Genomic DNA, 21737 nt, shown 5'->3' with positions numbered 1-21737 from the left:
AAAGAGCAAAACATGAACTTTCCTGGTGTTAATGAGCCCTTAGAGAGTTGTGGGGGTGCTGTGCCTCCATGTCCTTCAAAACCAACAATGATAGAAATATTTGTAGGACTGCATTTTGAAAATTGCTTGCATGGAATGATTTAATAGAATCATGTATAACTGGCAAACTAGGGAGAGATAAAAACAGCCCATGTTGGAAACAGTAAATAAATATTTATAACAGTGTTCAACAAAGTTCCTGTCTGCTAACATCTATTATAGGTATGCGTCCAGCCATGAGTAAAAGGAACTGACTGATTTGAGCTTACGGTTATCTACCAGGTGCACCATTCTGTGAAGTGCCCTGTTTACCACTAGTTTAGCTTAGCCGGACGCCTGCATGTGAGTAATGCAGTGTGACTCCAAACCCCTCTGTTCTTCTTTGTAAGAGGTCAATAGTGACCCAGTAAATTTGTGTACCATGCAGGCCAGGCTATGTGTTTCTAATGTAGTGTGTAGTGGAAAAAGAAAAACACATTTGATTAATTTGTCCCCTTGTGTGTCCAACAAATTAACCCTGATTAATTCGACACTAGCCAGACCCAGGGGCAGTTACAACGGGTAAGTGGCATGCTAATTAGATGTGCATTAGTGTCAGCAATAGCAGGAATGTGTTATTCACAGTATTTTCTAAGTCTTTATTGTTATATCAACTGGGTTTTGTACAAACAGGCTTGCACCCATAGATTTAATACTAATCATGTTTAAAATAAATATTTGTCTTTAAGACAGATTTAAAATGCACTTTCTTTATTTGAAAATCAGTTGTTCTTCCAATTGCCTGTATAAAAAGTCATTTTTACTGTCTAAACTGCCTGTTTAGGCAAATGTTTTGAAACACGCCTTTGAGGGCTGCAGGGCAATAATAGTTGTCTATCCGTGTTTAATGGCTCCAGCAAACCAATTTTATTTCTCGGACGAAGGCGAGCAGCTAATAATTTGTTCTTAATGTGTCAGCTTGATGTTTACACTGTACGTTATGCTTCTGGCTCGCCTCCCGCCCACTCTTGAGGCCCGCTATCATGGCTATGGCTCCAGCTCCACATTAGGGCCCATTCCCCAACTTGTCTGAGAAGTCTGACTCACTTCTCATTTGTGGAGTCAGCCGCTAACCTCCCACCACTACATGAAGCACACTGCAGTGGGATCTTCCCTGGCAAGGCTTGTAAATGACTCATTACATGCTTAGCGATCGATGAGAACCCACACACATACAAACATGGGGTGCAGGCACAGATTCTTGGCAAGTTGCACTTGCATCCAAAGCAGGCTTTTTGGATGGAATCAAAACATCCAAAGCTGAGGAATAACACGTGCCAAGTGCTATTTAAATTCCACTTAATAGGGAAACAACAGGGATCTTTTCCAAATATAAGGATATGCTCGATCAAGAAGTTCAATAACCAATTATCCTCTCCATTCTTTAAGGGATGATCCAGTAATCCACCTGTGAACAATAACAACAGGCACACATTATGGATTAGCAAATTTAATATTTGGGTCCTCTACTTCCTTAAAGTAAAAGCAAATTAAAAGCTTGACTATAATCTCTGAAGCACTGGGTTGTAATGTTTTTTTTTTTTTTACTTTGATACACGGTGGATTGGACGCGTTGGGATGATTTTATGATGCTGTGGTCTTTGATCTGACTTGTTGGGATAGGATTCTCTTCATACGTTTTTAGTAAAGACTCGAAAGGCTCAGGGAGCACATAAATTTTTTGTTGATTTTAGACAAAGATTCACAGTAATCAGTACGTAATGTAGTGAGAACAAATCCTAACAAATCCCAACACTCATTGAAATGTAATAAAAGTTTATTCTTAAATAAAACACAGACTGTATTAAATTGAAGTTTAGTGTAGAATATTTTTGGAGGGTTTGATTCAATTCCATTTTTCATGTGACACTTTAATAATACAGAAAATGTCTCTGTAACCATTGAACAATCGTTAGTGCTACCAATCCAACAGATATATCTGAGAACTTGACCTGTAACTAAATACTCGTTTTAGATTATCATTTATATAAAGTGGGGTTTATCTTGTGTTGTGATGAATGCAGACTATTTTATGATACTACTTATCTTTGGCCTTAAACTCATTTATGTTAGCAAATGTCAGTGTTCTACCTTGGGATCAAGGTTTATCACACATCTTTACTTTCAAAAGTTGTTCAATACAGGGAGCTGACTCTGTAATCCCCGCCATCTGCTGTGTAAATCAGATCCCACTATATGCCGACCTTTATGTAGGCCATCCTTCCTCCAGTCGTCCAAAGCGAGCTCATGCAAACGCACATAAACTCACATACACACACAAACTCACATACACACACGCATGAAGAAGTGATTGGCGCCGTCTAATTCCATCTAAATCTCTTTCTGCGGGACCACTCAGTAATTTTGCCCTCATTTCTGTCTTGGGTCATACCGAGGAAGTAAAACACTCAATGAGAGACCTTTTAAGTGTCCCTTTGTCAAGCCAATTGCTGCCCTTCCACATCCATGATATAGTCCATTACTTTGCATGAGACACACTTCCTACAGAGCGGGAGAAAAAGATAAAGGTAACTAAAGGCAAATGGGAGAAGATCATAAACAAAGAACGGGGGAGGGGGATAAAAGTGGAAGAGTGAATTGAGATGAGAGAAGAGCATACGGTTACACACACCCTCCCCTCATTAAGTCAGTCAATGTGACAGGAGGACTTACATAACACCCAAGAGATGGAGGGAGGAGATGAAGAAAGAGTAACGAGGAGGAGGAGGATGAAAGAGGTAGCAGCTGCAGCGCAAAAAAGACATGATGAAGTGGCAAAGGATCTTTAGAACATTGTAAGGAGCAAAGCAACATTTGAGGGGAGACTCAAAACAATCATCATGAATGAAGGGGAGTTGGATACGGTGTCAGATAAAAAACAAACGGAAGGGTTTTCCGTTTCTTTTAGTGAGCCATGACTGGGCTTTACACTTTCATTTGTTTTGTGGGGAAGAGATTAGCAAGAGGATTAAGAGGGCGACTGTACCGTTCCTCATTTTTCTCTTGTCTCTTGTTCACTATCACTCAGTTGGGGGCATGCACATTTGCTCACTGGCACATGCATCCCAGAAAATTAATGCACTGTTTGCGCGTAGGCTGCTTGGGGCTGAATCTCAGATTTTTATTTATTTATTTCCCTACTGAGTCAATCTGTTGTATCATTTTGGATGAGTTAAATTAGAGATGGACTCGACAGTTTCCTTAGGCCCAGCGTGTTATCTTAATGGTCCTTGTATAATGGCAAATCCTCTCAATGAGAATACTATTCTAGTGGAAAAAATAAGTGTCTGTGAAAATCAGCTGTGTTGCTGAAATCTTTATTAGAGGTCCAGCAACTCCACTTAAGGGAACGGAAGTAGAGTTGTTTACTACTAGTTACAAAACATAATTTTTAACGGAGTTATGAATAGTAATTATTTATAATCTCTCAATAGTTCATTCCAAAATGGTTCTTTATAAGTTCTAACATTTAATATAATACTGTACAATCTTTATTAATAATAGTCAAAATGGTTAACCCTTCCTCAGAATGTTAACTTTATGTACTAGAAAGTAACTTTGGGAATCTTTAATGGGTTCCACCATTTTGGAGAGAATTCTAATTGCAAAGTAGTATAATGGAATTGTAATCGGTAGAAGAGAAAACAAAAGACGATTCAATTTTAATTAAAAAAAATCTTTCTGCTCAGTTTTTGGGAAAGTCAGCAATTACAAAGAATCCATATATTGAATTATGTTTTCACGAGTATATGGCTATATGCTGTATGCCCTTATATTTCATCTTGTGACTGGTCAAAAGTTGGGACAAAAGTTCTACCTATCTCCTCATTTTTGCCTGCACAGTCACCAGTTTTTGTGGTTGTTTGTAAATGGCTTTCAGATGCAAAATAATAATTTGAATATGTCTTAGGTCTCATGAATAAAGTTGCCCATGAACACCCAACATGAACTACATCACAATTTTGCACATTTGGCAAAGCAGTACTTGTGCTAGGTTAGTACATCAACTTCCACAACCGTTGGCAAGTCAGGTTTGTAGCAATTTCTGCTCAAATAAATCAAGCTCGTGGTGTTCCATAAATAATTTATGTTTCGTAAAATATGTAAGCCAGTTGTGACTATGTGCACATTGCGAATTCAAAAAAAAAGCAATTTTTATCCATCTTCTTATTCCATCCCAACTGGATACGAATTCATTCATTGAATTTTAACCAGGTTAATGGACATTCCCTATTTTGTCTCGTTTCTCTTCTCTTCCCGATTTACTGTCTTGAGTCTTTTCTCCATCAGTCCATCTTCCCTGTTATCTTAGACATTCTCCTGTTCGGTCCTTCCTGTGATTTCAGAACTCCCTGCAAAGCTTAGCCACTATACCGTCTTCCTTTTATACAGCAAAAAGCAATTCCTCTCCCTTTGTCAGGGCAGTTGGCATTAAGCCCTTAAGTAGGGATTTTCTGGTTTGGCGGGAATGCCATTAGGCAAGCAGCCGATGACGCGCCGTGACTGACGTGCCCAATCTTTTTGATGTCATGATGTCACAATCCTGTCGAGGCAGTGGTTATGATATTGTTGGCATCCCTAGAACGAGGGGGCTTTAGTGGTCATGTCAGAAGTAAGTCTTTATAAATCCTTTATGGCCCAGAAATATTAAGCTTCTTTGGTAGTGCGGAGCAGAAAAAGGAACATGGCGGAACCAGAACACAAAAAACAAATAAGACACTTTAAAGAAAAAAAACGTCCACACATACTGTACTCACAAAGCTTTGGTTCTCAGTATAGGAGTACTTCAGGAATGAGTTTACAGTCATAAACCGTAACTTATTTCCAAATTATTTCCTTTCAAGCTCTGTCATCGAATACTTTTACTAATAGTGATGGAGGGGTGGTCGCATTCTTGCCAAATATACAGTATAGTATTATTTGAAATGCTGAGGTTTGCTTACTGGGAGAGTCACTGTCACCACCCAACCCTGCCCAAGCTGCCATTGCTTTCAAGACTGTTGTTCCTTTAAAGCTAAAGAAGATGTTGGGACTGAATCATTCGTTGCTCTGATTTAAACAGCCTTCGCCTCTTTTTATTAGTGCAGCCACTCAAACATAAGTGCTGCAGATGTTCAAATGAAAGATTATAGCAGTACATCAGTAGTATGTCAGTATATTTGATGCTTGAGTGCATTTTAGAAATACAATAATCCCTCAAGGATGAATGTGTAAATATCCAATAGAGATTCTGTAGTAATGCTTGATTGATTTATGTGATTTGCTTGTCATTCAAAACTTTCAACCTGCAAAAAACACAAACCATATACGCACAATGACTATTTAATGGTTATTTTCACACAGCCCCTCCACGATTTACCCGAACCCCAGAAGACCAGACGGGAGTGCAAGGCGGAGTAGCATCATTTGTGTGCCAAGCCGCTGGCGAGCCACAACCCAAGATTGTATGGAACAAAAAAGGCAAAAAAGTTAGCAACCAGAGATTTGAGGTATGATTATACTTATCCTAACCCCTGTGACAATTCTGAAATGTTTTGCTCGCTCATTGGTTTCATGATTATCGGTACAACAATTATTACATTTGTAATTGCCCAAATGGTTAATTAGTTGTGGCTGCTACACCTGCCTCTTTCAGTTGGTCACATATCACTCAGAAGTCAATGAAAAAACATGCCACTGCCCGAGTGGTTTGTGATTCAATCGCGGAAATTAATTTCATTTTAATCCATAAAATACTGTGTAACCCTGTTGTGTATTTCTCATTAAGCCCATCCTGTCCATTGGGAGGGACTGTGGGAATGTTTGATTTTCGTACAGGATTTCATTCAACGAAATGCTTCTTAGAATTCAAAATCCTGATGTCCAACATTACATGTAGTAATCATTTTCAATAGCATGTTAATCCAAATAGTCCAAACCACCAAAAGGTAACCATCCCATTAAAATTACGTCAGAGATTTCTGAAACATGACAAGCAAAAGTCGGGTTCGGTCAGTTGGTTGCTATATGACATCAATCTAAAATAGAAACCTAATGAAGAAGTGATTTTTCCTCCTATTAAATGACTTTGTTACTACTGCACATAGTATGAATTTGGATGAGCAACAATCTTCTTTTATCCTTACAACTTTATTTAGGTTATAATTATGTTAGTGTTTAACAGTTTGTATTTCATATGCATAAACAGTATCTTCTTCTTCGTTTTCATCCAGGTAATTGAGTTTGACGATGGGTCTGGCTCGGTCCTGAGGATCCAGCCCCTAAGGACCCCCAGAGATGAGGCTATTTACGAATGCCACGCCTCCAACTCGGCTGGAGAGCTCACCGCCTCCACCAGACTAAGTGTGCTACGAGGTCAGTGGCATCACCCGCGCAAACAAGATGGCTTCGCAGCCAGCCACCAAGCACAAATCTAAAGCTTTGGAGAGGAGTCAAAAGCTCAAAAGAAAAACACATCATCATTTTATTTATTTATTTATTTTTACCTTGTAGCTCTCACTCTAGTACATATTGCAGTGTACATAAATAGGCAATAACAAGTAAGATGAAATAGTCACATTTCGTAATTAATTATTCCATCTATTAAATTATAGGATAAAAGTTCTATTATCATTCATTAAATATGTTGAAATGTTCCAAAATCATTTTTCAAGGTACCAAATTGCTACATCAAAAAAGATCTCTCATTTCCTTTCTATTTGTAAATATCCTGCTCGTGGATATGAGTACAAATAAAGCACACTTCTGATTGGTCTATATTCACATAGTACAATTTGGGATACTATCACGACCATCCCTGGGTGAGTATTATCCCAATAACCTGGGATGGGCTCCAGCACCCTCTGCTACCCTTGTGAGGATAATCGGTTCGAAAAATGAATGAAGACAGTGATGCACATACCCCTAGCGTGGGCTTATTTTTTTTCTCCACCTACTTCACTTACTGAAAGGATCCCCAGAGGACATGGGCCTTTTCATATTGAAATTCTTCAATGTCGTGAGAAATGTATTTATCAATTGTGCTATATGCTACATGACTCTTCACAAACACTGATTTTTTTTTCCCGCACATTCACTTGAAAACAAACAAACTGGCTTTTTCAAAGAAGATAGGTGTTCTTGACAGTTGTTTTCCTAATTTAGTAAATTCAAGATGCAGGGATAACCCTACTTTCAGTTGCAATTTTATGCGAAATCATTCCTCCAGAGTATAATCTGTTATATTTTGTTTATTTCCATTCTTGTGGATAGTCATAGATTATAAATTAGAAATATTGTTGCTGACAACGCTGAAAGCTCGGAAGAAGGGTCTATTTAGAAGTCAATAAGTGTAAAGGCTGCCTCCGCTACACTACATGCTTTTGTTGGTGTTAGCAGCAGTCCATTAATGCAGATGGTGATGTTAGTGTTAGTGGAGTCCATTAGGAGAACATTATGCACCGGTAGTTGGAAGCTCAAGAGTGTCTTAGCGAGTGAAGCCGCTCAAGTGTGGATAATCACATCGCCTGCCTTAATAGTCCACGCTTGTGGAAGGAAAAGATGAGCAGCCTATTGTTTCTATCCTCCCATTGCTATTTTGTCTTCCTGAAGTACAATTTAGAATCATGGTTGGTTTTTTTCCATCTGAACTCCTCTTATTTTTCTCTTTGTCATACTCATCTCTCGCTCCACATGCTTTTCCTCAAATGTTTAAATTATTCACATCAGATAGCTCTTTGCATTTTGTGGGCTCTTCATCGTCATCACATGCCGTGTGTGTGTATGCGTGCAATCGCTGATGCATGCACATTTGTATGCATTCCCGCAGTGTCGTTTATGCCTCTATTTTTGATTTCCCTTTCTCCCTTAATGGTAGCCTAACGCTTCCTCTTTTACAATCTTCACCCAGAAGACAAAGTAACTAACTACTCGGGTTCAGACGTGCGGGTGTCTAAGTACACATGTTGAGGCTCAATCTAAAAATGTCATATATATTTTTAAAACTAGTCTTAACTGCTGAGGAGTCTTAATTGTTGTTGTTGTTGTTGTTGTTGTGAAGAAGCCACATGGGAACTACTAACAGCATCCTATTGACTTAGAGCACACACAAATTTTGTAGATGCCCAGATGTGTCAGTAATGTGCTCTCTCCCTCCCGCCTCCATACAATGACAGAGTGTATTTAGAGGAGTGACTTTTAAAGTCAGCAGTCATAATTACTAAGGATTACAACCTGTCCACTTGAAATTCTGGTCTCCACTTATGGTTGTGATTGGTAAAGGCGGAAATAATAATGAAATGAGGAGCATCATCCACTATAGGATACCCTTGTAGAGTATTTATTTACAAAGTAGGTGTGTTGTTTAAGGATACTCTAAAATATAATCACGGCCCAGTGATCTAGTGTCTCACAGTTCTGGGATTTTGGGTTTGATCCCAGGTGGGTCCTCACTGTGTGGAGTTTGCTTGTTCTCCCCTGCTTTTGTGGGTTATCACCAGGTACTCTGGTTTCCTCTCAAATCCAGAATATAAATTGCCCCTGGTAATGGGTGTGAGAACGAGTGTCCATATTCTCCGGCTACTATTTGATAACTATATTTCATCCGTATTTACTAGATATTCCTTGCCCAACTCAACATTGTCTTACATGTATAAGTTATGGTTGGTCACGTTTTGTGTTACTATTAAATCATTTCTTTTTTGCTATAAGTGTCTTAAGTAAAATACAATAGAGCAATGTACCTTCACATCTGTGAGCTACTTCTAACTCCTAAAGCTAAGTTCTTTCAATCCTTTGGGTCTACTAAAGTTAAAGACAAATTCAACATCATAAAGTAATGCAGTTCGAAATTGTCAAACCTATTGAAATGGGATATGATAATCAGGCCTTTATTTTATTGTGTCACCCCACATGCTGTTTTTCTGTTAAGAATGTTAGATGAAGTATGGAAAACTTATTACACTCACACCTTCTGATGCTTTTGTTCCCAGCGATGCGGTCTTCCAAATTTACTGATGACAAATCTAGCTAGCACATGTGGGCTCATTTCATTTTGGATCTCCTATAAAGCAGATGGAGCCATTTTCATGGCAGTTCCCATGACTGTGAGGCTGACTTTGCCTATGAGCTGTGAAATTATCTGGCTTATGCTCAGTGGAAACACTAAAGTGGGAGTGCATCCAAATGAAACAGTGGGAGACTCCGTCAACACGGGAGCTTTGGGTTACGCGACTGCACTGACCTCAACGAACACAGGCGTTACCCCCACCCCTTTGGTGTTGCTTTACACTTGTCCCTGTGAAGGATGACAAATAGCTCATTATGCACGTGCTAGTGTCCTCACTCTACCTTTTGGAGGACTTTTTTTTTCAAGCAAAGAAATAATTTTGCTAGGGGCTACCATGTCATGTACAGATAAAACCTTTACTTTCTCTGTGGTCTAGAAGCTCCTGGACATGACTTTCCATGAATAATGTCCCTGCAAGAGACATCTTATCAATGGCAAATTCCAGTGATACCTCAGATACACGTCTAATGAGATGTTGAAAGGAAAGTATAAAATAGAGACAATAATAGGTAAAGAATCAAATACACTTCTCAAGTTTAAACATTTGTTTTTTTCCTGTCATATCTTACATTCAATTTCAATACAGAAATCTATCTGTCAACCAATTATCAGTCCTCAGTAGGATCTGCTTAATATTTGGCTTCCACTCTTCCAATAATTAGCCTTGCATTATACTCCAGTATGCAATATAGAATGCTGCAATATACTTCAATATACACTATAGTATACTGCATTGAATAATAATACCGCTAGATTTAAAATGAGGTCAATTATTCACGTTGAAAATCACCTAATAATGTTACAGCTGTTAAAATTTAAATTAATGAAGCAGTTTTATCCTACCAAGTGTGTGCTTAAACCCCTCTGGCTATCTGAACAAACACATGGTTATGACAGGGAGGAGCTTATGTAACCATGCATCTTCACTATTGAGCATTGTCCCACTCCAGGTAGATGAAATAGAATGCATTATTGCTGCCTTTGAGGGGCTTTCTTTGAAGTAAGTGTTTGCATAATGAAAGTGCAAAGAATCACGATTGTTATTCCCTCCCTTGTGCTCCATCTAGCTTTATGTCTTTCTGTTTTGTCCGACTTTTTATTTTTTGTCACTATTTTCTGTCGTTTGTCTTGCTATCTAATTTCACTGTTTGGGGGTGGAGGTATAGCTGTTCTTTATCCGCCCAACCACACGTGCTGGCCGTCACAAAACACCTCATCTTGTTAGCTTAGGGTTTTTATGTCCCTGTTTCCATTTGTCGGTGTTGTGATTGATTGAAACTGGAGATGTTAAAAGGCCACATGCATATACCCTTTCAAAGCTACTGTCTCACGACCCGCTGGCTGCAGTTCGATGGGTTAGTACCAGAATTAGCGTCTCCTTGGCCAGGTTCAGTGCTAGAATTTCCCGTTAATGAGGCTTGATGTGGTTGGAAAAGATCACAAGGGATTCTGTACTTTTTTCTTTTAACAGGGCATTGGGATTGCCAAAGTAAAAATACATTTAAAATCAACAAGCAGAAGACCACAAAGGCTGTTTCCTTGTCCTTGCATCATTTTAACATAGAAAAATATATACAGTACACTAATTGATAGTCCATCCAAATGTTATGTGCATAAAACACATTTTATGTGGATCACCTTCAAATTTCTTTACAGTTAAAGTACAGATGTTAACATTATCTCCCCTGCCCACACACACACATACCCAATTATTTTCAACCATAGCCCCTCATCTCTCCCAATGGCAACCTTCTGTCCATTTCTTTGAATAAACCAGTAGGTAATCAAGTAAGCTCTAGTAATTTTAAGAGCAGGGATAACAATGTGATGTTACGATTTCAGGAAAATCCCCACACGAGGCTTTGTGTAAAATTTCCCCAAGGATGAAGCCATAATATCTCCATCCATATTTCATCCTGATTTATCCTGAATGTGATGCTATGCTTTTTAATCCTACTGTGTGTGGATAACCTGCAGGCGAAATATAAACAGGTAAAAGCAACAAAGTGTGCATCTTTGTTCTGACGCATGTTTCTAATCCTTACAGAGGACCAGCTGCCTTCAGGGTTCCCCACCATTGATATGGGTCCCCAGCTGAAAGTGGTTGAGCGGTCTCGGACTGCCACCATGCTCTGTGCGGCTAGTGGAAACCCTGACCCAGAAATTACCTGGTTCAAAGATTTCTTGCCAGTCAACACATCCAATAACAATGGACGAATCAAGCAGTTGCGCTCAGGTAACTATTTACATTGTCTTTTATCTCCTGCCACTTCCTTGATTCCCATTTTTCGTTCTACCTTAAGGCCTTTAATATTCCCCGTTTTGTATTTCCGCCCGCCTTTTGTGAACTTTGCTGTTCCACACACTTCCTGCCGTGGGTTGGTTTTTTTGGTCGTGTTTTCCTGCTGTCCCTCTCTGCTGATGCTGATGATGCTTCTGCTGCTGTTGCTATGAGTTGCCTTGGATGGTTGCCACTTGCCAATCCCTGGGAATTGTTCTTGGATTTTATAGTGAAAAGTCCCATCTTTCTGCACTTTACTCCAAACATTCTGAGGCCTTCCTGTGCAAATCACCATTACCACGTGATTTATTTGACTAAAGTGATAGTACTTTTTTGACAGATAAACAAATTAGAAACTGACCCATAAGTAATGGTGGTATGTTCTAAGGGAATTGCCTCGCCCAAGTGACCTCACTGCTGTGACTAATCATATTAAATAAACTAAGTCTCATTTTTCTTAGAAAATCTGAGAAAAATAATTTTTGATACTTTGTGATAAACAACAAGTTCATACTTCTTTTTGTAGCCACAGTAGTGTACAAACCCAAAATGAGTCTTTTCAGTTTCTTCCTGCTACTGACGTCCAGGGAACAACTCTGGACAACCTTCTCTTGTGATTGGTCTCCCAACTCTTTGTTTTTATGTTAATTGGGGTAAAAACTATGCTTGTATACCTGCTTGTTAAATTAGCTGGCTCAACCCAAAGTCCTTGCTTAAAGTCCCTCTACACCTTTTATTTTACCAAGTTAAATAACATGTTTTAAAGAATTGCAAAGCTAATACTTTAAACATTTGTTTATCATATTTGATATCTATAAGCAAAAAATAATGTTAACAATGTCATAGATGAATAATATACCTTTGATTTTGGGGGGTTGGGTGTTCCAGTATTTGTCAGTGTGAAATCAATGGACCAATTGTAATGCCATGTCTATGCTGTTTCTTTTCTCTTTGTATCTTTTTAACCACAGAGTCCTTTGGTAAGTGCTTTTGTCCCGAGGTCCACACCCTCACTGTCCACTCTTCTTTATACCTTTCACTAATGTTGCTGCTGTTCCTACTGCTGCTCACCTTTACAACATCAAGGCGTTAAAACGCATGGCATGCACTTTACTAACAGTTATACTGGACACAAACAGGCACATAGACATTCAAACGCTATTGGTCAAAGTCTTGATTAAAAATGTGATACAGATGACATAAAATGCCACATACTCTACAGTATATAGACACACATCACTGGGCATTTGTATTTCACATTTTGTCACCAAAGACACACATGTAGTAGTTGGCCTCACCTTCACCTGTGCACCTGCAACCTATTCACATCCAGGGAATTGTCTAGTGAATATTCTCCTTACACTTGCCAATTTGCTCTTTTCCACTCCTTCACCGATTTAATTATACCTTCCTTCACTCACTCTGTTATTCACTCACCTACTTACTTTTCCCCCGCTCCACCATATACAGTTTCAAGTCAATAAGTCATCAACTCTAGATATCTGTTAGGTAGACCCCGAGCGGAGACACTGTAAGAAAATCAATGACTACTCGATTTCAGACTTCTAGACAGTAACTTTACAGTGTAGCCTATGTGGGTAACCTTGTTACAACTGGCTTTCTATACAAGTCCACAGGAAAACAAAACTTCCCACGGTCTTTTTTTATGAACTTGTAGAAAGAAACTAATGTCTAAATATTACTTTTTTTACTCCCTTCATTTTATAACTGACATTGCTTTTAAATGCCTATTTGAAACACTAAACTTGGTAATAAATATGAAATAATTAAAAGGATCCTTTGGGTTCTGTTAGGGCAATTCCATAATTTTTTTTATTTTTGAATAATAATCAAATCTTTAACATATTGACCACTTCAAATGGTCCCTAAGAATGAGTACGTGTGCACAGTTGATTGTATCTCCTTGTGCTTTACGATTGGGTGGCAAGCGATTCAGAGTGTACTGCCCTTTGAAAATAGGGATATAAGCTCCTGTACCCCTCCAACCCTCGCCATAAGCGATACAGAAGATGAACAAATTGATGAATCCTGAACATACACTACTTCTGTCGTAATTTAAATTTTGTAATCAGTTTTCCAGTTAGGACAAGGTAGTGTGAACTAAAAACCATGATTATTGATTCCATCCATTGAAAAGGAGACATGCCAATAAACTACATCTTTACTTCTCGGCATTGCTGTTGGCTATATAAGGAGAAACATTTTATCTGAGAGTAACATGAGTAAATAAACTAACGGATGCAGTAAAGTAGACACAATAGAGTGTTTTAGTGCTACATCCCGAGCTAATTTAGCACTAGAGCAGAGCAAACTGATGTTAGTATACTACATACATTTCATGAGTGAAGGCAGTTTTCAAGCATATAGTATGTATTCAAATCTTAATTTGATACTGGAAAAAAATATAATCCATCCAGTCTGAGTGAGCAGTAAACTTGGGACTTTGGTCAATAAAGAGTACGTAGGTAATACCATTTATTAGTGGAAAAGAGGCATATGAAATGAGGCCAGCTACATTTCCAACTAGACTCACTGATGTTTCATGATTAATTCAAGTTGTACTATCTTTTGCGAGCTAAATAAATCCCCACAGACTCAATCAAGTAGTGACAAGTTTGATAATTTAATAAATCAAGTGATTCAAATTTAATTATTGATTTGTCTTTCACTTGTCTAAATTGACTGCAGTGAATGTTACGCTCTAATTCACCGGAGTGTCATCTTGATATTTTCAGCTGACATTTTGGATCATCGAAAATGTCTTTAATGTCAGAACTTCTTGTGGTCACTCCAGGAAGATTTTAGGCCAATGGTACATCATGTGCCTAATCATGTAAAAGCATTGGCGGTTGGGATCTCCCCTACAAACACAGAAACGCATTTAAAAGTAAAAACACCAAAGCACATATTAATGCAGCAGAGTACTGATTTGGATGCTCGTACGACATGAGTAGGCTAATTCCCAGCGTGAAATGCATTCTTAGTCTTAGACAGTGTATCCACGTCTACTACCCTGCTGCAAATCAATGGAGCCCGCTCAATAATAACCCATTTCCTGATAGCTTTGTCACTCTGTCTTTCTACAAGCTGCCTCTTTAAGCTTGATCTTTCTTTAGTTATGTCTTATTTTTTTCTCTCTCTTTCCAAGTTACTCCCCCCAGTTCTTTCAGTATCCCTCCCTTGTCCCCCTTCCCCTCCTGTGGCACTAACATTTTCTTCTTCTTCTCCCTCTCTAATCTCGTGCATTCATTGCCCACTCAGGTGGCACGCCCATACGAGGTAAGACTGCTGGGAGGACCAACGTGACACAGTGGCCTGATTCCATTCCAACCCTCTGCTTCCCCTTGCACCAATGTAGAAAGCAGCTCAGGATGAGTGAATCTGTGTGTTGCCAGAGTGGTAACCACTCATCCAATTGCTTTACAACTGCAGTGGGTAGAGGAGCAAGGGGAGGGAGGGATTGGAATTGAGCGAGCAATTCATTATACTATGACTTTTAATCACCTTCCCTTTTATCCATATCCATATAATCATCTCAGACTCACACTCGTTAACCAAATTCCATTGCTACCTTAATCATCATATAGTGATCCTTCTTTTGTACTCATCACCTTAATATCAATTAGCTTCTAACACTGAGCGCCTCCTTCAATCTAAAGCATGGTGTCTATTTATGTTCCCTACATAGTTTAGGCTGAACATGTCAATGTTTTCTTAGCTTTTTCCTTTTTTGGAGACCTGTTTTTTTTTGAGAGGTAGAGGGGTGGCGGTCTTGACCTAAGTTTGATCCCGCCCCTTTTTCTTCCACCTTCTCTATATTTACCCAATCAAATGTCCCAGTTTTCTTTTCCCTCCCAGCTGTTATTCGCTCAACCCAAAATGTCCAGATGGCAAAGACACGCTTTCAAATATCACTTTGCTTGCATACACACACAGATGCACACAAACACATTTCTCCATGAGTTCTTGTTTTATTTACAACCATTGCTTTCTCTCTTCTCTCTCATTACTGAGAAAAAGCCCCAAACAACCACTTTTTTGATAAAGTTTTTATGGGCGCTTTTTTGCCTTTCAACACCATCCAAAAAAACCTCTGGTTGACTTTTTTGACAATTTTTCTACTTTCAGGGAGTGAGAAAGCATCGGCCCCCCTCCAAAGGCTTTGCGTATGTCGTTTTTTTTTTTTTTTGGTTTTTAATACCTGTTGGCCTTAATAAAGAGCAGTTGATTTCTTCACCACTTTTATTGGGTGTGCTTTTAATGACATCACACTCCTGATCCCATTGGTGGATCTGAGAAAGTCAGGGTTGTGTTATTGCCATGTCAATGGTTTTGAAAGTGATAACAGCATCTCAATTTTCAGACAGTTTTGAAAATGCTATTTTTGACAGGATTTCTTAACATGTTGACTGCTTGGCTTATTTGTTTCTGTCTTGCATGAAAAACCATATCCCCTCTGATGGACTTTTTGTTTCCCTGTCATTTCTAAATCAGGATGCTGACCTTTGTTTAGAGGAGATTTTTTCAGACAGTGACAAACGTATCCCAATTGTACAGGCTTTTTTTAGCCCTCTCCTCCACCAAGTTCACTTTTTGCTGATATCCAAATTCATTTTCCTTTATAATAACTGTCTTATATGAGATTATGGAGCTTCATCATTGTTTGTTAATGTTTTTTTGTGTCTCTGCCCTCCTTTCTGTATATTTTCTATTTCCTCATTCCTGCATTCAGGGGCGCTGCAGATTGAAATGAGTGAAGAATCTGACCAGGGCAAGTATGAATGTGTTGCCACCAACAGTGATGGAACTCGCTATTCTACCCCAGCAAACCTCTATGTTCGGGGTAAGATCATATCTTGGATTTCATTGAAGGATTACATTTTTAAAAATTTAAATTCAGCCCAACAAATTATAAAATAATAATAATAATGAGCCTTGAATTAGCCTGAGAATGTCAGGTTTACCTGCAGTCTGCCACCACTAACCTGGTTTAAATATAAAATAATCATTGTAAATTATCATAAATAATTCTTGTACTCTGCTTGTATGAATTCAAGGTGGTAAATGGTAGCTAAGAGTACCACACTAGCTCCTTATAGTGTTGTACTCCTGCTAGACCTCACAGAGAAAGCAAATGGGTGTGGTGTAATGTATGTCAATATTGCCTACATACCCAATATTCACGGAAGCTGATTATAAATAGTATATACGTGTATGACTGTGTGTGCGTGTGTTTGTGTGTCAGTGTGCATGTTATATGCATATATATAAAATATGTTAAAATAATAAGAAATCCTAAGATGCATCCCCCTTGACCTGACCTCTGATAAGCGGAAAAAGGTGAAGATGGATAAATCTTTGCGTAAACTGTGAGGATAATTTTTGTGTGTGTTGGGAAGGGTAGGTTCAAAATATTAGTCCCATAGAATAATGTAAATCCAGCATGTGTAAGCTGTCAGTTTGCACAGTGCGTGGTGGACTGCACACAGATGTGACAAAGTGAAAAGGCAGTGTGAACGGTCACACATAAAGAGCAGATATAACAAAGTAGAATTTGAATGAGCTGGATTCTACCCTCATTGCTCTGTGTGTCATTTACTTGAATAAATAAATAAATTAGCTCCCTGTAACGACCTTAACAATAAGTCATCATTCTGTGTCACGTTAATATCTTTAGCACAAAACACACAAGAAAGCAAACGCTATTGTCAAGTGAGAAAATATAATTGGAGCAAATAAGTCAACCAAAACAACTTAATAGCTGCTGTCATGGGAAAATTGGTGAAGGGGAGGGGGAGAAAGTTAATATAAGCAGAAACCCTCTGTTGTCCAGAAAAATGAATCTAATTAATAATAAGATGGGTGATTGTATTAGTAGCCAACAAATAAATATATCACAATATAATAATAGGCTAAGTAACTCGTGATGGAGTTAATTAACAGTAAATTTAGTCCAGTTTATTCATACAGCCAGCTAGTCACAGCATATATAATAATAATAATAATTAATAATAAGCTGTGTGATTGTATAAGTAGCCAACAAATAAATATATCACAATAGAATAATAGGCAAAGTAACTCGTGATGGAAGAAAAGGTCATAAATTAGGTAACATACATACCAGGACTAGAAAAACATATTTAGCCTATACTTCATAAATGATGTAGATTGAAGTATATTGTATTCGACGTTTCCAGATAGTGTGTTAATCAAATTAGATCTTTTATTATGTTACAAGATACACATCACTGTATCATTTAACCCAATTCACTGCCAAGCAATAAAAGAGAGGGCTTCCAAAAACAAGGGTCATCTTTCCACAGAGTTAACCGAGGGCTGAGTATTTTTACTGAGGCTATTAATCTCTCTGCCCTCCCTTCTTAGCCTTTAGACCTCCTAGAGAAAACAAATCATCGTCTGGTTAGGACTCTTCATGTTTCTAGCCAAAATCTGACAGTCTCCTCACCTCTTCGGGCATTTTAAAAGCACGCATTCTCACACAATGTTTAAGTCTTGAAGACATGTTTAATCCTGGGGCCTTTTGCTCATTTCCTCACTTCCAAAAAAAGGGAAAGAAGAAAAGAAAAACAGGCAACATTTATATATTTAGATTGCTGCTCGCCCCAGCGATAAGAAAAAAACAATCATAACTAATGTACAACACGTCAAATTCATGTCATTCTCTACCAGATATACAAATGTAGTGTATGCACACACACACACACACACACAGAGTCAGTGATGTGTGTCTAGTACTTGCAGGCTGACTAAAATGTGGCGCATTCAAGTGAGCATTTGACAGGCTGTGAAGGGCTTTCACCGACAAACTGTGCCTCTACAGCTTCTGATTTTTCCTCCTTTTTCTTTTGAGCCTCCCCTCTTGTCTGTTGCCATGCTCCTGTGTCTAACGTATTTTCTCTCCCTGTCTCTTCTCTGATATTGGCCATTTTCCCTCTTCCATTCACCTCCCCCGCTTTATCCCTACTCCCTCGGCAGAGCTCCGAGAAGGTTGGTACTGTGAAGCCAGTGTGACTCTATTGAATCTTTTTATTGAGTGTTTCTTTTTTTTCCATCAAGATACCATTTGTGTTGATGTTCTCTGCCTGGTATGTGCTGTGTGTTGTTATTTTCCTGAGTGCACGTGCATTTTGCTGTGCCTTTTTTGTTCTCTTTTTTGTGGGTCTCATTCATATTGTCATGCATAAAATATTTATTTCCCGGTGCTAACAACATGAATAAAACATTTCCATATCAGCTGCACCCAAATGGTGACTTACCTAACTGTCGGAATGTTTGCAGTCCTTTCGGATTGCCACCAAATTTTAATTAAAAGCACCGGGAAAACACATTCAGACGTCCTCATTGTGATCCACTGTGCTGCCACTTGACTTAACCTTAACAGCACAGTGGTTATTATCTAATGGTGTCTCCTTTTATAGTTTCTGCTTTCATTTCTCTGTCGCCCAGTACGTCGTGTCCCCCCTCGGTTCTCTATACCCCCAGCGGACAGCGAGATCATGCCGGGGGGCAACGTCAACATCACCTGCGTGGCAGTGGGCTCACCCATGCCCTATGTAAAGTGGATGCTTGGAGCAGAGGATCTTACCCCAGAGGATGACATGCCCATTGGCCGTAATGTCCTTGAACTGACGGATGTGCGACAGTCTAATAATTACACCTGTGTTGCCATGTCTACCCTCGGTGTTATTGAAGCAGTGGCGCAAATTATTGTGAAGGGTGAGTTTGCCTTTGTATCAATGGGGGGGGCGGTTTGATTACCCAGAGAGAAGTGAGTGCAGAGGCAAAAGTTTGACCTTGTGGCTCGGAGGTCTTTTATCCATTTCCATTCCAATCATTCATTCTTTTGCACTTTAAAAAAATCATTTTTATTGTGAAGATACAAGAAGTCATAGCCTCAAGAAAAGTTAGTCCTCCATCAGAAATGTGTTCAAAAGTAAAAAAATATTTTACTGATGAATGAATGAAAAGAGGAATGGAAAATGTTGAGAGAAACTTCACCATTTAGTAGTATAAAAATTGGTCTCAAAACTCTTCACCGTGTCCTTATCCTTGTCCCTAGTACATGACAAGAAAGTTGTGTAATATGCCAAAAAATTTATATTAAGCCATTGCTAAAGTATTTGACTTAACTTACATCAGGACCCAGATATAAATATTTCACACAAAATCTTGCCAAAAAAATTGTGTTTACAAATCAATATGTTAAATTTAAAAACAATTGCTTGACAAATTTGCTCTACTGGATTTGAAAAAAAAGATTGAGCCATCCTAATATTATGCACGATATTCGATGGATTCTTTCGCACAACATTTAAGGGAAGCCATGTACATTCAACAGTCCCACCCAATGAGGAAAGAAAGTAACGATAATAATGATTGTTTTAAGTTGATAAAATTAACAAATATCACAGGTTATTTTTATGACTATAATGACAATTATTTTCACATCCACCAAGGATACCAAGAATTTACTGTTGTTAAAATTGTGTGTTTGCAGTATCAGTGCACTGTGACTTACATTATGTCATATTCCACCACTTGAGAAGCAATACTTATTTAAGTTATCTTCAAATTGAAGGCTAAGTGATTCACTAGTACATCTTTTGGGTTCTTTTCATTACTCATAGTCATTGTATCCACATTTGTATTCAATTTCAAGGGCCAATAAATCACAACCTTGTCATCCCTTCAGCTCTCCCAAAGGCTCCTGGCACACCCGTTGTGACTGAGCGAACTGCAACAAGTATCACTCTCACCTGGGACTCTGGCAACCCAGAACCTGTCTCTTATTATATCATACAAGTAAGTGACAGCTACGCAAAAGCACGCTATCTATTGTCACAAGCCAACTTGAATCAATAGGGATTGTTTATGAAAACGAAACAGAATACTAATAGCAATCCACGGTTTACAGTTTCCCTCTGCTGACATTTATTTGTGCAATGTTGTGTGATCAACACTTTATCTACAGATCATCACCCCTCAGTTTGTGTCATAAATCAAATTGTGTTGTTTAATATCTGTGTGTTATTGTGTTTACTTTATATCTTGATTAACTCTCTCTCTCTTGCCCCAGCATCGCTCCAAAGGCTCCGAGGACCCCTATAAAGAGATTGATGGCATTGCCACCACTCGCTATAGTGTGGGTGGCCTAAGCCCTTATTCCCATTATGACTTCCGCGTGGCAGCTGTTAACACCATTGGCCAGGGTCCCTCCAGCGAAGTGGTGGAAGCTCGCACAGCAGAGCAGGCGCCCTCCTCACCTCCCCGACAAGTAAGGGCAATGCTTTCAATGCAACTTGTCAGCCATCATAAACAGGATCATAGATTCATTATGCCTTAAATCTTGGCCTAGTTGTGACAAATTGTTGGATTCGAAAATGTGACCCATGTTATATGTCCTCTATTGAGATGTCCTGGGCCAATTACTTTATTGCGTCCTGTTGTTTGATAGTAGATTATGATGATGTGTTTTCCTGATATATTTGAACATATTATTTAACCTTTACCTTAGCAGTTGCAAAGGTTCCAATCTTAAATTTTTGCTCTCTGGCTCTCAGGTCAGAGGTCGCATGCTGAGCACCACAACAGCAATCATCCACTGGGATGAGCCAGAAGAACCAAATGGTCAGGTAGTAGGCTACCGGGTGTACTACACCTCAGACAACACACTGCCAGTGAACCAGGTATTTGTTTGTGGCTGAACAGTTACCAAATTGGTGTCATTACTTGTTTTCATACAATGTCTTATGTATGGGTTCTATGCAGTGGGAGAAGCAGATGGTCCGGAGCGCCAACTTCATTACCATTCAGAGTTTGACCCCGAACAAGACATATTACATCAGAGTGTTGGCTTTCACTTCTGTTGGAGATGGCCCTCTTTCCCAGGATCTGCAGATCATTGCCAAAACTGGTGGTAAGACATCGACATTTTCAATATGACACCTAAAGATGTAAATAGGTTCAAAATTACTCTGTTCTTGAACTGTATAGTCCCATCCCAGCCATCAGACTTCAAAGGAGAAGCCAAATCTGAGACTAGTATCCTGTTGTCCTGGATCGCGCCACCCCAGGGTGGTCCAGACAACCAGATCACAGGATATGAACTGATTTATCGACGAGCAGATGATACAGAGGAGGTGAGGATGGAAGTTGAGTGTGTGTGCTTATTCTTTGTTGGTCTGATGTCCCTGTCGAATTGGCTGATCACGAGCGTGCAGTTAGTCTCTCATTACCATACAATGGATATTTTCCCATCGTCTGATAACAGAATTTGTTATATTGATGTAA

At 38.9% G+C, this 21737-nt stretch overlaps 1 protein-coding gene across 21 annotated transcripts in view; it reads left to right on the top strand.

Annotated features, from left to right (window-relative positions):
• LOC144077831 (receptor-type tyrosine-protein phosphatase delta-like) overlaps positions 1 to 21737 on the top strand; it is a 177924-nt gene that overhangs the window by 124478 nt on the left and 31709 nt on the right. For 7 of the 21 annotated variants that reach the window (XM_077605852.1, XM_077605850.1, XM_077605851.1 and 4 more), the window contains 13 exons: positions 5422 to 5567; positions 6291 to 6432; positions 11172 to 11360; positions 12377 to 12385; positions 14688 to 14705; positions 16159 to 16269; positions 18423 to 18434; positions 18894 to 19163; positions 20140 to 20249; positions 20524 to 20721; positions 21008 to 21133; positions 21216 to 21363; positions 21441 to 21586. In XM_077605852.1, the coding sequence (XP_077461978.1) occupies positions 5422 to 5567; positions 6291 to 6432; positions 11172 to 11360; positions 12377 to 12385; positions 14688 to 14705; positions 16159 to 16269; positions 18423 to 18434; positions 18894 to 19163; positions 20140 to 20249; positions 20524 to 20721; positions 21008 to 21133; positions 21216 to 21363; positions 21441 to 21586 (1625 nt within the window). The remainder of the gene's footprint in view (positions 1 to 5421; positions 5568 to 6290; positions 6433 to 11171; positions 11361 to 12376; positions 12386 to 14687; positions 14706 to 16158; positions 16270 to 18422; positions 18435 to 18893; positions 19164 to 20139; positions 20250 to 20523; positions 20722 to 21007; positions 21134 to 21215; positions 21364 to 21440; positions 21587 to 21737) is intronic. The other 14 variants (XM_077605866.1, XM_077605863.1, XM_077605871.1 and 11 more) reach the window with 5 other exon arrangements.

This window comes from Stigmatopora argus, chromosome 7 (genome assembly GCF_051989625.1).
Source record: "Stigmatopora argus isolate UIUO_Sarg chromosome 7, RoL_Sarg_1.0, whole genome shotgun sequence".
Classification (NCBI taxonomy): domain Eukaryota; kingdom Metazoa; phylum Chordata; class Actinopteri; order Syngnathiformes; family Syngnathidae; genus Stigmatopora; species Stigmatopora argus.
This window is presented reverse-complemented; position numbering and strand designations above follow the sequence as displayed.